The 17,209-nt window shown below is 40.9% G+C and overlaps 1 protein-coding gene across 3 annotated transcripts in view; it reads left to right on the top strand.

Annotated features, from left to right (window-relative positions):
• The window catches only part of TTLL11 (tubulin tyrosine ligase like 11), a 116,412-nt gene that overhangs the window by 21,921 nt on the left and 77,282 nt on the right, over nucleotides 1–17,209 (top strand). For all 3 annotated transcript variants that reach the window (XM_043530125.1, XM_027823510.3, XM_043530126.1), the window contains exons 3-4: nucleotides 583–716; nucleotides 15,675–16,250. In XM_043530125.1, the coding sequence (XP_043386060.1) occupies nucleotides 583–716; nucleotides 15,675–16,250 (710 nt within the window). The remainder of the gene's footprint in view (nucleotides 1–582; nucleotides 717–15,674; nucleotides 16,251–17,209) is intronic.

Genomic DNA, 17,209 nt, shown 5'->3' with positions numbered 1-17,209 from the left:
AATGGGGCCTGATCCCATGATCTGCTAAGCACCTCCTGTGAGGTATTCAACATTTCCACCTCCCATTTACTTCCATGAGATTTGAAGGCTCTTGGCAGAATTGGGCCATTGAAAGACTAGACCTCACAGTTGTTTTATGTGAAACTGTAATTGTTTAAATAAGGGTTAATAGTTTAGGAAGGAACAGTTCTAATTGTCTGAAGCAATTGATGTCTCCTGTTCCTTCTCTGCAACACTGGCAAAATAGGGTAAAAATTCCAGACTGAAGCAAAGAGTCAGTTAATGTTTCGACAAAAATTCTCCTTCCTTTATTCCCATTTATATTTGGGCAACTACCTTAAAGCTTTCCCAAACCATGTGATATGGTGGTAAGTGCAATATAAATAAATACCCAAGTAAAAAGCTACAAATCACTCAGTATCACTTGTAGCTTCAAATATTTAGTTATCTATTGAAAACAACGGCCAGAGCACATAAACATATGGTAAGTAACAACACACAGGCTTACTTTACTTTGCTGCTCAGAGCAAAGCCTAAGTGAATAATCTTGAACACTTCCAAATACTTCTTTATTTTCTCCAGGCATGACAGAAATGGTGCGTAAAATTACCCTGAGTCGGGCAGTGCGAACAATGCAGGATCTATTTCCTGAAGAGTACAACTTCTATCCCCAGTCATGGATTCTGCCAGAAGAGTTTCCCCTCTTTGTTGCTGAGGTAGATCAATTTTCTCCATACTCTCTGAATAATGCTGCCAGTAAGATATTTGCAAAAAGAAAAGGAGGACTTGTGGCACCTTAGAGACTAGCAAATTTATTTGAGCATAAGCTTTCGTGAGCTACATCATGCATGCATCCAATGAAGTGAGCTGTAGCTCACGAAAGCTTATGCTCAAATAAATTTTAGTCTCTAAGGTGCCACAAGTACTCCTTTTCTTTTTGTGAATACAGACTAACACGGCTGCTACTCTGAAACCAGTAAGATATTTGTGACCATGTCATTCTTCACTTACTTTACTTTCATATTGGTTAGACTATTTAAAACTACATTTGTATTCCACGGAATCTATCCACCCTTTTCAGTTTGCCTCAGATCAGACATAGTTTAATTGAGCTGCTCTTACTTGTTATGCTCTAGAATTGATATCAAAACAACATTGCTGCCTCCTCACCACCAAAAAGGGTATTTGAATGTTAAACACAGCAGACGTTTAAACTCCTTTCCCCAGCATATCTTACTGAGTTTAGAAAGAGTGAGTAGCAGGATGTTCTGAGACTGGACTCTGTGGAATGTGACATCCCACCAGTGTCATTGTCACTGAAGTCTTTTTAGTGTATCCTGTGTGTTTTATATGAGTCCTTCCAAGCAGCCTCTCTTAATGTGTTTGGTGTTTATATATACTCGCATATTCCTCTGTGTTTAACTGGTGTTTGAAGGATTTGGTTAAATGTTCAAAATGTAATAAAACTGTTTGGTTTCATGAAACCCAGAAAATTTTTTTTTGCTTTTGTGTAATGATTTATTGTTTTGTTATTGCTAGTATTTTAAAATATTGTATGTTTTTATTTTAACCTTGTCTGACTCACCCAGTGCATTCTTGCATTCTACAGTATCCTCTGCTTGGAAAAGTGAGCAGGAAAAGGTATAGATTTTATTAGACCTCTACACTCTGTCACTTTTTAATATGATACTTTTTATCAGCAGTCCAGTTAAATTCATGATCATCATCTAACGTGTACTCTTCCAGTGTGCTGGGTCATCTTTCTGACACTTCACTAATGACAGTAAAAATGAGCAAGATTCCTATAGTATCCTCAGCTGTCGATGTAAAGCAGATTTGTAAAAGGAGGTGTAAATTACAATCAGATTAGGTATTGCAAGCACTTGAGTGAAGACCATTTGGGAGCAAACTTTCCAAGTAGTACACTGGGTTGTAACTGATTCCTGAGAGCCATGCTGACTCCTAGTTATTATGCACTGATTATTTGGGCAGCGGTGCAAATGCATCATACCGTAGAGCAATTTAGAAGGACAATACCTTTATGCTGTCAGCAGGTGGCACTGCAGATAAACAAATATTGCTCTCTGTGTAAGTGCTCATCAATGTGAAGACGATTTTTGGTTTCCATTCCAAGAAGAGCAGATGTCCAATAAAACATTGCTTGGAGTTTCTGTTGCATGTGTTCTTCCATCTGTGTTTGAGAAAAGTATCATTTTTGTTATCAAACAATATAGTTTATGCTGTAAGAGTTAGTTCTACTTAACAAAATGTTGGCAATGTAAAAAATAAATAAAACTCTGTATCATAAACCATAAATGATTGGGTGGAGCTTGGAGAACATGTCACTTGTAGCTTGGTGAGGCCATTCCCAACAGGAACTCTCCATGCTTTGCTTTTTCAGTTGTTTTAATTGTTGTGGGAATTTAGTGCTGGTGAGGAGTTGTTGGCAGCCCTTGGAGATTGAAGTCGTCTGTTTATCCAGACAAGTACTATACAGAATGGGCAACATCTGCACAACTTTCCCCACATTGTTCTCCCACTGTGCCTTAGCGCTGATATGGCAAGATGACCTCCGAGTGTGAGAGGATAATTCAGTGTCATCCATGTTTGTGGCCTTGTGATGTGAGATATTGTCTCTTGGAGCTAGACTCAGACACCAAACAGCTATAAGATTTGTCTGTATTTGAACAGGCAACCTAAAGTTGCTATATCATTACCAATTCCCTGAGCTCTCTGAGTTCCCTGCTTCTTTCTGCTGCGTCCCCACAGCATGCCAAAATAAAATCTTCTGTTACATATTTTAACATTCCTCAGATTCTATGGACAAGACTCTGTGGTCATATTGTGGATGTGTATAAATAACTGGACCAGCCAAGTGGTGTCCATTTTTTCCCATTTCTGTCCTCCCCCAGCCCTGCTCCCAGTCAGAGAATACTGCAACCACTTCAGTAACATTTTCCCTGATTTAAAAAATAATAATTGGCAAGAGAACTGCCATCTTGACAATTTGGGAAATATCAGGAAAATGGCAATTCTCTGAGCATCATTCATATGAAATTGAAATAGTGACAGGTATTTCTAACAATGGTTTTAAAAGTTAACTTTTCAGTCAGTATATATAATTGTATATTATATACAGTATATTTAACAGTAAAATATTACACCTACTCTTTGTAATTTGTCAGATGCCCAACCACTTCAAAGAAGGAGTGATATCCTGTTTGTTCTGTTACCTAAAGCTCTGCAAAATTTGTCTTGATGCAATAAAGAGTTTCAGAACTTATCTTCCCACTAGCTTTAAATGGTATTGCCTTTACATAGGCCTCTTACAGTTGCCTGTCTTGGGCATGATGAATAGGCATTTTTTTTAAAATTTTTAATAAGAATCTAATTTAGACAGTGTAATTTTCAGGCAGAGCATAATATAGGTTGTGTTAATCTGGTTTTCTGATGTTGGAGACCTCATAAGTATGGGCATTCAAGTCTCTGTACAATCAAATCCAACAGCATGTTTATTTAATGTTCTTGCCAAATCATCAACTAAAATATAAATCAAATAAAATTTCCATCAAAGGGAAACCTAAAGAGAAAACCCATAGTTGTCCCAGATTTTCAACCAGGTCTGTATCTGGCTTCTCAATTTGTACTCCAATTAATTTTGCCCATAGTCTTTTGTGTGTGTGTTGAGAAAACGTAGACATCTAGCTACCTGACCTGAAGGAGAATATCAAATATGTAGCTCTTCTGTGATCTCTTAAAATAACGGATGTGAACTTAATCCCTTTTAGTATTCTAGACTTCACATTTTAGGCAGTGGCATAGTAGTGTTCATTTTCCAAAAATTACCTAATTTCTTTATCTCCAAACTGCACTGATGCTTCCATGAAAGGAATTTTTATTTCACTGAGATTTTGGTTACAAGTGGGACCTTCACTTTGGAGGGGTTTGAAATCTGTAAAGATAATTTCATTTGCTAAGATCCTTGGGTATCTTTAGAGTGTTATCCAAACAAGTTAAATCAAGACTTATCTGGATTAAGCCAGGGGAACAACCCCGCACACCTCCCCACCCCTGAATAAAACCTGGAATGAGACTCGGGTTTCCTTTGTTCAAAAACAAAAAAATACATTACACTAATCAGTTTGGTTTCTCTGAATCTCAGGTTAGTAAACAAAGGTTGAGGTCTGGATTTGCTACATGTTCTCTCTGATTCTGGAAAACTCCATGGTCCACTTCTTACGCATTGTCATGAAGTGTGAAATCTCTTGCACTTTCACTTAAGGGAACATGTCTGGTATTAAACTGGAGTAAATCAGTTCTTAGGGAGCAATATTACAGGATGAAAACAGTCAACCCTGATTGTATCAGCTTGCTTTGTTTCATACTTTTAACATTGCCAACAATACAGTATTTTAAGTCTACCCATTATAGATACTCATTACAATTTCTTTATATGGACTAGCTTCAGCCCAAAGATATTAACTAGTCTATGGTGTTGAACGGTGCATTTCTTGAGTAAGCCATTTTTCCACCTGGCTTATGAAAAAACATTTTTTCATCACATCAGACATAGCCGTGGAAGAAAATTTGAAATTCAGCTTGCTTAGCAGATCTGGAAATATCTCAAAGGTATTCACTCTTAGCAGTTTGTCTTGTTAAATAAAATGAAGGATTCTTAGACTTATCTTGGTGTTTCCTTGTTAAGAATCTATGTCAAACAGAATTGGAAGCTAGTGGGCAGATATCACGGTGGTGGTTTATTGCCTGCCAAGAAGACCTATTTTCTGTTCTAGATCTCCTCCGCTTTTCTGTAAAAATGTATGAACTTTGCTTGAAGTCCAAATTGGATGTCGTCATCCAAGGTTTATTCCTTTACTATACTCTCCACTCCCCTTGGGTTTGTACAAATGGGGAAAATAAGGCATGTCTGAAGATATTAAAATTATGTTTGTTAAAAACACAACTTTGCCCAAGGTGTAGATGAGGTCAGTCATGCTGAAAATGTATTATATGGTCATGGTCAGTCTTAGGCCCCTTCCCTCCTCCCAGTGTTGACCATGACCAGCTAACATGTTTCCAAATACAACATGCCTTAAGTGCAAAGTTGTGTTTAAAATTGTTAGTTAACTCATTTTCCAACATGACTTATTTTCCCAGTCTACACAAACCATGACTGTTCAAAGAAAGTATTTGAAGGCTTCTGCTGGTTATAAAGAAGACCTTCAAGAGGTGCCTTCAAGACCAAGAATTCTACTTCCTTGAGGCCAGTCAATCTGCTGGAAGGTAGATTGATCCATTCCCAGATCATCATCCTCTCTTTACGTCTTGTTCTTGTTGATCAGTGTATGTAAGATATGATGGACTGGAAGGCTTAAGGAGAGCAGTGAGTAGTTTCCAGGACAGGAACAGAGGTTTCACCTCACCTGGAAATATAAGGAAATGCCTTCCTGCTTTATTACTGGTCTTGAAATACAAATGACTAAGAAAAGTATATAGATAAAATCCAGACATCTGTCAGTTTCAATGGATTTACCCAAATGTCTGTGAAAGTTGAAAAATGGTGCCCTTTCCGGTGGAAATGGATGAATTGTGGAAGGAGTTCAGTAAAGGGAGGTTGATCTTCATTAATAACACAAATAGGGGCTTTGAATTAGCAACGTTGCTGTAACTAATAATTTTAGCCTTGGGTTCTGAATTTCCTTTGATGGGCTACCCTGACTGTGCGTGTGGGATTCCTTTCTCATTCTTGCATTTTGCATTCTCTCCCTGATATTTTCTGTAACCAGCTTTGTCTTAAATGTAACAAATCTTCTAATAAACCAACTCTGCCATTTTTTTATGAGGCTGAGTGTGCTGCATCTCTCCTGAGCCAGCATGGATTGAAGTGTGATTCATCTGTGTTTTGTCCAGACAGACTTTAGTCTGAGACACTGCTCGCTTTTTCTTTGGTCAGAGAAATGAGTTACTGTCATGTTTGATGTTGGAGCATACAGGATGGAAGCTCTTTGCTTGAGCCCTTTGAAGATAACAGGTTTGGAGCACCTGGTTTATTAGTGCTGTTACAAAATATTGGCCTCTGTCTGAAGGAAACAGGTGTTTTGTTCTGAACTTGAATAGCAGTTGAAATGATGTTTAAAATACAATATTGCACAAGCAGGTTGCCACTGTATCCTCAATATAGTGGTTCCCAAAAGCACTTTCCTCTTTAATAGAGAGCCTGTGCAGCAGAACAGAAAAAGCCTGAGGCAGGAGCAGCCCGAAATGGGGAATGGGAGACAGACAGATTGTCTCTGTCCTTCTAATGGCACAAAAGTGTGTGTGTGTGTGTAAAAAATTATAGCAGGGAGTTTAATGTATAAGCCTAACCAAATACCCCTTTTGTGACATTTACTTTCTAATAGTGAATAAAAAACTGGAATATTATTATGGAAAGATCTATTCTGTAGTTTAACATAATTGAGTAGACAGTTATTCCCTTGTGGATAAAAGCATTAGAGGCCAAATTCTGCTTTCCTTATTCTCCCATCCCAACTAGTCCCATTGATCTAATTGGACTTGGCCTTATGTAGAAAACATGGGAAAATATCTGCTGTCCATTGCCTCCCTATCCCTTGAAGTGACCACCTATTCTGAAAAAGGACCTTTCATTCCATTAAGATTAATTGTCCCTGAGAAAATCCCTAGTTTAAATAATTAGATTTGAATTCACACAATAGTGAAGAGGAAGAGTGGTGTGGTTCCCAATAAAGTAAATGAGTCACATGGAAAAACTTCTGCACTATCCCCTGAAAATCTGAGGGGTGGTATAAGAGAACTAAGTAGTGTGGATGGACTAGCTAATGAAGCCACTAGAAAAAGACAGTCACTCCTGAAATTCCATGACTTTCCTAGTGATAGCCAGCCTTCTGCTATGTCCCAATTTTTCTTTCCCTCTGCAGTACCAGGACTGCTTGTGAAAATCGATCGACTTTGCTGGTGTCTCAGGATACCAGCTAACGAAGAAAAATAATCTCAGAGCAGTGCCAGAGAGAGGGCAGGCTACTGCTGTGAACACATGTAAAACAACAGCACCAGCCACTTCCTGCGTATTGCTAGATTAGTTTAGTTTGGCAATTTAATTCTGTCTCTTTCATTTTCTTTTTTTGTTTTTGTTTGGTGATGTATGAATTCAAGAAAAGAACAGAATGTACTAAGACTATTCCTGGTATTCAAGAAACTAGCGTAGCTTCCACCTGCTTTGGAGAGAGACGATTGTTTTTAAAAAGTCTCTTGAAGACTTGAACCACTGGATCTCCTGTGTAGTAGACAGTGTAGCCCGCTGCAATACATCCTGCACTTACCTTGGCTGCCCCTGGTTGTTTGGGGCTCCTTTGTCTGCATTGTTCTGAATTTCATGGTCTCCTGCCTATCGTTCTCTTTCCATGGGATCTTGGATTTTGTAAGGTGGTGGTGGTTGTTTTTTAACTGGAAAACACAGAATGTGCCTTAACACTTTTAAAATGTAAAATATTTGTGAATTAAGGCTCATGAAAGTGGCTGGAAAACCAGCCCTGTGGACTGTAGCACTATCGTAGATCATATGTGGCATTGACAGAAGCAGTGCAAGCTTTCTCACATTGGCTCTGTCGCTGAACCTCAACCCTAAACTTCAGGAACCACCTTTTAAAGGGTGAGAGAATAGTTCAGTCTCACTCAGTCCTTGGCCTTTCTGCTGAGACTGTCAACAAGGTTGCCAGTTAGAGCCAGCTCCTGGTAGTTTTATACCATTCTTGAGATGTACAGTAAGGATCCAACCGTTAAGTGCATTTACAATCCCAAACAACCATAATAGTAACAGCCATTGGGCATCACTGACATTGGCTGGATTTGAATTCCTTATGTACATGAGAGAGATTCCTGAGTCCTCCAGTTCCCAAGTAGTTTGATTTATCCTTGGCATGCCCATGAATTCTGTAGCATGTCAACTTCACTAACTTAAAAATATATCTGTGCTCTTTCCTTTCCTTGTAACATGTTGTAAAGCATGCTATATTTTTGAATGCTTTTTATTTTAGATTGCTCTGAAGCTTTCCTGCCCCTCTATCACAATTTTTGTTGTCCTTCTTGAGACCTGACAGTCTCTCTAGTTTGATTTTATTGCGCTGTACGGTGAAAATAAAACTTAGGTAGTAGGAGTTATTGATGCATCATTAGGGATCTATATATCCAGCTGTATTGTCAGGTCCTCCCAGTGACCTAGTTACTACTTTTCTGGTTTGTCCTCTTAAATAAAAAGTTGAAGTTTATGAGGTTTTATTTTTTCTTAGGAATGTAATAATGTAGGCAATTGTTGATGTCATGATTGTTCTAAGGTAAAAATAATTTAATTATATTGTCTTTGAAAGAATTGACAGAAGAGGTGCAGTTTACAAATGGGCAGATCTTAAGCCCAGCGATTAGTTATCAGTGTCCTGTTAAATTCTGATTCTTTGCATCCAGTTAGGAATGTTGTTAGCCTCCAAACACTACTTACTAAATGAATGTATCATAGAATCATAGAATATCAGGGTTGGAAGGGACCTCAGGAGGTCATCTAGTCCAACCCCCTGCTCAAAGCAGGACCAATCCCCAATCAAATCATCCCAGCCAGGGCTTTGTCAAGCCTGACCTTAAAAACTTCCAAGGAAGGAGATTCTACCACCTCCCTAGGTAACGCATTCCAGTGTTTCACCACCCTCCTAGTGAAAAAGTTTTTCCTAATATCCAACCTAAACCTCCCCCACTGCAACTTGAGACCATTACTCCTTGTCCTGTCCTCTTCTACCACTGAGAATAGTCTAGAACCATCCTCTCTGGAACCACCTCTCAGGTAGTTGAAAGCAGCTATCAAATCCCCCCTCATTCTTCTCTTCTGTAGACTAAACATTCCCAGTTCCCTCAGCCTCTCCTCATAAGTCATGTGTTCCAGACCCCTAATCATTTTTGTTGCCCTGCGCTGGACTCTCTCCAATTTCTCCACATCCTTCTTGTAGTGTGGGGCCCAAAACTGGACACAGTACTCCAGATGAGGCCTCACCAATGTCGAATAGAGGGGAATGATCACGTCCCTCGATCTGCTCGCTATGCCCCTACTTATACATCCCAAAATGCCATTGGCCTTCTTGGCAACAAGGGCACACTGCTGACTCATATCCAGCTTCTCGTCCACTGTAACCCCTAGGTCCTTTTCCGCAGAACTGCTGCCTAGCCATTCGGTCCCTAGTCTGTAGCTATGCATTGGGTTCTTCCGTCCTAAGTGCAGGACCCTGCACTTATCCTTATTGAACCTCATCAGGTTTCTTTTGGCCCAATCCTCCAATTTGTCTAGGTCCCTCTGTATCCTATCCCTGCCCTCCAGCGTATCTACCACTCCTCCCAGTTTAGTATCATCCGCAAATTTGCTGAGAGTGCAATCCACACCATCCTCCAGATCATTTATGAAGATATTGAACAAAACCGACCCCTGGGGCACTCCACTTGACACCGGCTGCCAACTAGACATGGAGCCATTGATCACTACCCGTTGAGCCCGACAATCTAGCCAACTTTCTACCCACCTTATAGTGCATTCATCCAGCCCATACTTCTTTAACTTGCTGACAAGAATACTGTGGGAGACCGTGTCAAAAGCTTTGCTAAAGTCAAGAAACAATACATCCACTGCTTTCCCTTCATCCACAGAATCAGTAATCTCATCATAGAAGGTGATTAGATTAGTCAGGCATGACCTACCCTTGGTGAATCCATGCTGACTGTTCCTGATCACTTTCCTCTCGTGTAAGTGCTTCAGGATTGATTCCTTGAGGACCTGCTCCATGATTTTTCCGGGGACTGAGGTGAGGCTGACTGGCCTGTAGTTCCCAGGATCCTCCTTCTTCCCTTTTTTAAAGATTGGCACTACATTAGCCTTTTTCCAGTCATCTGGGACTTCCCCCGTTCGCCACGAGTTTTCAAAGATAACGGCCAATGGCTCTGCAATCACATCCGCCAATTCCTTTAGCACTCTCGGATGCAACTCATCCGGCCCCATGGACTTGTGCACATCCAGCTTTTCTAAATAGTCCCAAATCACGTCTTTCTCCACTGAGGGCTGGCCATCTACTCCCCATGCTGTGACGCCCAGCGCAGCAGTCTGAGAGCTGACCTTGTTCGTGAAGACAGAGGCAAAAAAAGCATTGAGTACATTAGCTTTTTCCACATCCTCTGTCACTAGGTTGCCTCCCTCATTCAGTAAGGGGCCCACACTTTCCTTGGCTTTCTTCTTGTTGCCAACATACCTGAAGAAACCCTTCTTGTTACTCTTGACATCTCTTGCTAGCTGCTAACTAACAAGTGGTGTTCAAAGGCCAACTAGAATTAAAAATAATTATATTTTGTCCTGCCAAAATACCGCAATCTCTTCTAAGAGGGATGGTCTGATTTTCTTACGGATGAGATCACTGGTTCTTTAGGAAAGAAAAACTGGCCAGGATGTTTTTTCACTCCTGGGTGGAACTCATGCTGACGTGTAAAAAGACATTTATTGATGCTGGTCCAAGAAGTTATTACAGTAGTTACCATAGAAGTCTGTGTTTACCATCTTCTGTTATTACCGCCAGCATTGTTAATGCAACCAAAGTTAAAAGCCTGCTGATACTGATGTCTGGAAATTACAGAGGACCAGGCAAAAACTCCAAATCTATATGCCTTCGAACTTTGGGGGCATTTGGGTCAAGATCTGAACTTTGTAACTCCCATTCTCTGTCATTACTGCTGTTCTACACTTGTGTGTAAATGGAAGCTTTCTGCTGCATAACTGACCTGCTCTTTCTACCTGCTTCATTTACGCTTTTGAGCGTTATAGGTCACCTCTGGAGTTTGGTAGGGGGTTTTGGGTTCTGACAAGACCACAGCTAATGGTAGCAGAGATGGGATATCACAGGGTGACTGGACTTTTTAAAGGGAAAAGGGGCCTCGGCCCACCTGTGACAAGATCCTCAGGTGGTTAAAAATAAACGAAGAGGCCAGGGCTGAGAATATAAGGGAGGAAGGGACAGCCTTCCTGGAGCGGTCCCTAGAGAAAGGCTCCCACTTGAGCTCCTAATTCTCCAGTTAGGAGGGCTGGGAGTGGCAGTATGCCAGAAGCATGGGGAACTGCAGCTGACTGAAGAAAAGTAGCTGTAAGTGAATGCTGCAAGGAATAAAGGGACAGTTTGAACGAACTGAATCCAGTGCAGGGAAGCAGGACTGGGGGCTCCTGTATCAAGGAGAGAGAACTACTGGACCTGTGGAACCTTGGATGAAGCTGGCATGAAGTATTAATATGTGTCTGAAGTAATTAAATTGATCCCTCTCCAGAAGGGGAATGTTTTAGAAGGCTGTGGAGTGGGTGAGTTATTGCGAAGCCCCATGAGAGAGGGAAACTGAGACAGGGTGCTGCAGAGCCACCCAGCCATGAGGGGGCTTTTGGGAAGTGGCTGACAATATTACATAGGGATTTGGGGTTACCATGCCCTATATTCACCCCAAGAATCTAGGATACAGATTCTGTATTACAGAGTTAAACATTTCCCTGGCATGATGGCTTGCATTACGTATCATGGAGGCCTAAGTATCAGTCAAACAAGTGTCAGAAGTAATCAAGACTATGTTATATGCCTACTCTGTACCGTAAGCAGAAAGGACATTGCTACACTGGAAGGAATCTGAAAAGAGGCCTCCTGTCTACGAGCAATGCTCTTATGCCATGTCTGCATAGGGACCCTCTGGAAGTCAATGTGCATAAATTAAAGCATGTTAACCCCCATGTGGATGGTCTCATTCAAGAGCAAAGTGGCCTTCGTTTGCTGTAACTTAATCCTCCTTGGATGAGAGCATCCACATGGGGAGTGGGAGTGACAGGGCAGTTAATGCTCTTTATATGCATTCTCATGTCACACCTTGATTCAGCTTAATTTTCCTTAGTGTCCCCATTTAGACATGGCCTTAGTAAGCACTGCAAAGTCAATTTTCTTTCATCAACAGAGACCTCTTTTGTAGGAAGGTGCTGTGAGCCGTGGTACCAAAATGAACGGAAAGTATGGGCTTTATAAGGGCCATCTTAGTCCTATTTTCCTACCCTTCGCTCTCTGCCTCGGTGACTAGCTGCTTTCCATTTGTGTGCACATTAGGGGATGAAATATGGTAGAATGGAGTATTTCTTACCCAGTAATTTCTCTTCTAGTAATGGCATCTCCCTCTACCCACCCCAGTCCAACCCACACTGGTTATCAAGTCAATAGCCAATATGCATTTCTGCAAAGAAAACGTGTTGGAATATACATTATCACCCAGTAACAATAAAAAACACTTGACTCAATTCTTGAGAAATCCACAGTATGAAAATGCAAATTAAGAGGATTTATCTAGGCACATAAAGTTATCTGTAAAACAACTAACAATTATTTTGTGTGATGGTTTCCCTGAACAGATTTTTCACATTTATATCTGTTTGTTTAATGCATCCGATGAAGTGAGCTGTAGCTCACGAAAGCTTATGCTCTAATATATTTGTTAGTCTCTAAGGTGCCACAAGTACTCCTTTTCCTTTTATGGATACAGACTAACACGGCTGCTACTCTGAAACCGGTCTTTAATGTTTTCGTTTCAAATAACTAATTGTTGTTTACTCAGTTGTCCACTAGGGGGCAATACATGTCATGCAAAACTAATACAATAGAGGAGAACTAACACAGGCAAATTGAAAATCTCAGAAGTATGCTAAATTGGAAAGGATACAAGGCTAGGCGTGTCATGCATTTCAGATTCAACCAAAGGTTTAGCTACAATATTAAATACCATCAAACTCTCTGGGCTAACTTTCCTCACTTGCTTATTTCACACTGTGTGTGTGGACAAATTGTAATCCACTAGGAACAGATTTCTCTAATGTGACGTAAAACCACTTCTAGAAGTTGCTGTGATCATGGTGGACAGAACTTTTTGCTCCTTTTGATCAGAAAATTAGTAGTTGAGCTCCAGGCCTGAATATGGCATTGGTGTAATTTACAGGAAATATTCAGTTACAGACTGAAGAGCAGTGGCCACTAGAGGCATATGTAGAATATGCTATTCAATGGGGGGAAATATTTTTGTTGTGATACATTGTATTGTTAGTATGCCCTAGCTTCACTAACACAACCTATCTCTTTGATGAAAACCACACATTGATGGAAAATGAACATTTCTCATTTCTTGACAGATCTGGTTCCATCAAAGTTGTGCTTGCCGCACATCTAACGGGGTGTGTATGTCTGGAGGGGGTGCTGATTTCAAGGCCCAAGAGTTTGTGTGCAGTAATCCCATGGATTTGCCATAAACTGCATGTCAAACAACAGAAGAGATTTAGTCCTGCAGGACTAGAGGAGGAAGGGAGGATAGGGAAATAGGACCTGACCTGATGTATATTTGGGTTGCTTGGGTAGGGGTCCTGTAATTCATGAAGAAGAGAGAGACATATAGGGAGAGGCCTCCTGATGTAGATGTGTGTACTCCACTCTGCATGACCCTGGAGCATCCACAGTAAACCTCGCACTAACACAGTGATCTGTGTCTAGTGAGGTGTGTCCCTCCTGAGCCAGTTTACATCCTTGCCAGCCAGTCTGAACTATCCCTGTTTCTTGATCTATGTCCATTTCAGTGTAAAACTCAGTATAATTTTCAATATTTACCTCTTAAAGTTGAATTTCCCACACTTGAGGAATTTGCGTTTCAGGAAAACAAAACCAATTGTACATGCCTACAACCCTGCCATGTTATTAAAGACCTGAACTAAGGTATGAGTTAGTGTCTCTGGAAATGAATGGGGCAATTTACACCTCAGAACTTTTGTTTCACTCTCTCTGCAAAATCAGGTTACTGTTTCTGCATCTGTTCCACTTGTTTCATGTTTTGAAGGTTTTCTTTGCAACCATGACAGCTAGATACTTTGACTGAAAGTTGAAATTGGAGGAAAAATTCAGAGATCTGTTTGTCCCCCCAGTTAGCCTGGAAATGTGGCTTTAAGAAAACGTCTTAGACTGGTGGAAATGAGTGGACTTCCTTGAAATGCTTAAAGGGAAGATAACTGGAGTTAGCCTTTCTTACGGCACTGAATGTTCTTTCATTGTACATTCCCTTTTTACGTGCTCACAAAGGTGCATCTACACTTATGGTGCTGTGTAGTGTACAGACCCAGCATGCCCAGCTAGTGTGGGGATAAATAGCGGTGCAGACAGTAAGGCCAGCTTAGGCAAATAGTCGAGTTCCTACATGCCTGAACCCCCAAGATATATACTCTACACAGTTCTCTGCATGGCCAAGCTATGCCTCCCACATCTACACAGCTGTTTTAGCATTGTAGTGTCCTGCTGCCAGAGCCTTTCCTCGCTGCAATGAAAGGCTCTGGGAGCTCCTTGATGATGGTCCTTTCCCCACTGCCTTCTCCCTGCTGGAACCTTTCCTCACCCCCCAATGAAAGGCTCTGGCAGCTGGAGCCTGTCCCTCTGGTTGTAGCTACATGTGTAGTGGCTGTACTCTACACACCACCATAAGTGTAGACATAGCCTTACCGGGAGGGTGCAAGTACGTGGCAGAAACTTCAAGTGCATGTCTCTTGAATAAAACCTTAGTTTGCAAAAACTTCATTAAGTAAAAGGCACCACAGACATTTGTGCTATTCATGTTGAAGTTAAGGTCTGGATTTGGTTAACTGGTGTAAAGAGCATCTTCTAAGGGCTTGTCTACATGTGGAGTAAGCTAGGATGTGAATTTCAAGTGCATTAGCTATTCCCTTTGTGCAGTTTAAGCTAGGCTGCACAAAGGCAGTCTTGATGCAGAGTAAGAGTGTTCACATCAGGAGTTAGTGTGGGGAAGCTAGTGTGCACCAGCTACTTCAAGCTCTTTCCCCATATAGACAATCCCTTAGTTTATTCCATACCGTTGTGACTGGGACATAGTGAAAAGTGAACTTCAGATTGGAAGATTTATTGGTTGGGAAGATGCAGGCAGCTATTTTATCATAGCTGGATAGTGGTAGATACAGTGTCTTCAGGACAGGGCTGCCATCCTTTAAGGTTTAGGCTATTATTTCAAACCATTTTAGAGAGCATTAATCACAAATGAATAACAGGGTCATGTCAAGTTACTGCTCTATCTTCCCCCTCCTCGGTGTTGTTTGCCTAAATTTAAACTTGAAAAAATGAGGCTGCTTTTTTCCAGGTTTCATGATTTTCATTAAGAAAGTGTTCAGAAGGCTTAGTCTCACAACTCCATTTACGTTAGTGAGTCGTTCTGCATCCTCACTGGCCGAGGACATCAAGAACAAGAAATGTTTCAGGCTGTATATTGTCACACTGCATTAAAAGGAGGTTCCTGGGACCATTTACAGGTTGGGATGCTATATAAACTGCAACTCCTCCTCACTGGTAACTCCTCTCCCACTTTTTTTGATCTGATTTTTGTGTTCTTGTCAACACCACTGTGTATGTTCCACTCTTACTTGGATGATGTTTACTTCTGTAATGCTGCGTATTTTACCTATACATGGAATTTCCTTTCACATGTTGTTGTACCATTAAAGCTTTTCCTTCAGAAATAAGCAAGGTGTTTTCCTTGTATTCATGTCCTTCTTTGATCTAATCATCCTTCTTTCCTTCTAGGTTCGCATGATGAAAGAGAGCGATCCACCCTGGAAGCCCACTTTCATCGTGAAACCTGATGGCGGGTGTCAAGGGGATGGAATCTACCTCATTAAAGACCCCAGCGACATTAGACTGGCAGGAAACCTACAGAGCCGGCCAGTTGTAGTCCAGGAATATATCAGCAAACCGCTGCTGATTGACAAACTGAAATTTGATATTCGTCTATATGTCTTACTGAAATCTTTAGAACCATTAGAGATTTATATAGCCAAAGATGGACTCTCTAGATTTTGTACAGAGCCCTATCGAGAACCCACCCTGAAAAACTTGCACCAGGTATTTATGCACTTAACCAACTATTCACTGAATATTCACAGCGGGAACTTCATCCATTCGGACAATGTAAACACCGGCAGCAAAAGGACTTTTTCAAGCGTCCTCTACAGGTTGTCTTCCAAAGGGGTTGACATCAAGAAACTGTGGTCGGATATCATTTCATTGGTGATTAAGACTGTTCTTGCACTGACTCCAGAGCTGAAAGTTTATTACCAATCTGATATACCAGCTGGAAAGCCTGGGCCAACTTGCTTCCAGGTAGGTGAGGAATTTTTATGTAAGGGGTGCAGTCCCATGTAATATAACCTCATCATTGCTATAGCCATTCCTGTAACAATATTGGAGGGACGGTATTTTTTATGCATAGATTAAGCTTGTATGTTTAATTCTCTTCCTACAAGTTTTCTCTCGAATTCTTTTTGTTGATCACTAGTGGGGATAGTAGTTGAAAATTGGGCAATGTCCTGTGCAAGTTCACAATTTATATTCTCTTCACCACATTTTTTGGCTTGCAGACCCTCATCAGTGTCCCTGAAGCCACCTTACCACCGCCCTTAAAAACACCCTCATCGTTTCTGTGGGGTTTCAGTCACACTCAAACACTCCCCTTTGAAGCTTCCAGATGGTAATGCTGAAAACTCCAAATCATAATAATCATAGATGCTCAGACAGTGATGACTGTAGTATAAACAGCATGAGGAGGTCACCACTGGCAGTACATAAGGGAAATGCTGAGCACTTAGCACATTTCCAAATCCCCCACCCTCCCTCTCATTCCCTTTTACCTCTACCGTCCAAATGCTGGCATCTGGACGGCCACCTGCATTCTCCACATAAAAGACCAGTTCAGATTATTGCCACTTTGATAAGTTAGGTGGTCTGTCACATTGTCGTTTCTAACTGGCCCAGTCAGTTTAAATGGTTTATGTGTTCTATGAACCAACTCGCTAAACCAGGAAAAATTTTCTCCATCCATGTAGGATTTTTGCTGGCTTCTTTTTGTAAGAGAGGACAGGAAGAAAGATGAGTCTTGAAATGTCCAGCATCACAAATGACCTTTGCAGAACTGTAATTCAGGCTGGTCTCACCAGAAAACCATGACAGGCTATGATTATATTAACAAACTCTGTCATTAAAGTGGAGATGACCTCTGAAGCAGCAATTTACCAATTAGTGTCTAATTCCACAATAAAATGCTCTACTGATAACTACACTTC

Source organism: Chelonia mydas, chromosome 16, assembly GCF_015237465.2.
Source record: "Chelonia mydas isolate rCheMyd1 chromosome 16, rCheMyd1.pri.v2, whole genome shotgun sequence".
Lineage (NCBI taxonomy): Eukaryota > Metazoa > Chordata > Testudines > Cheloniidae > Chelonia > Chelonia mydas.
Note: the sequence above shows the minus strand (reverse complement) of the source record. Positions and strands in the feature narration are given on the sequence as shown.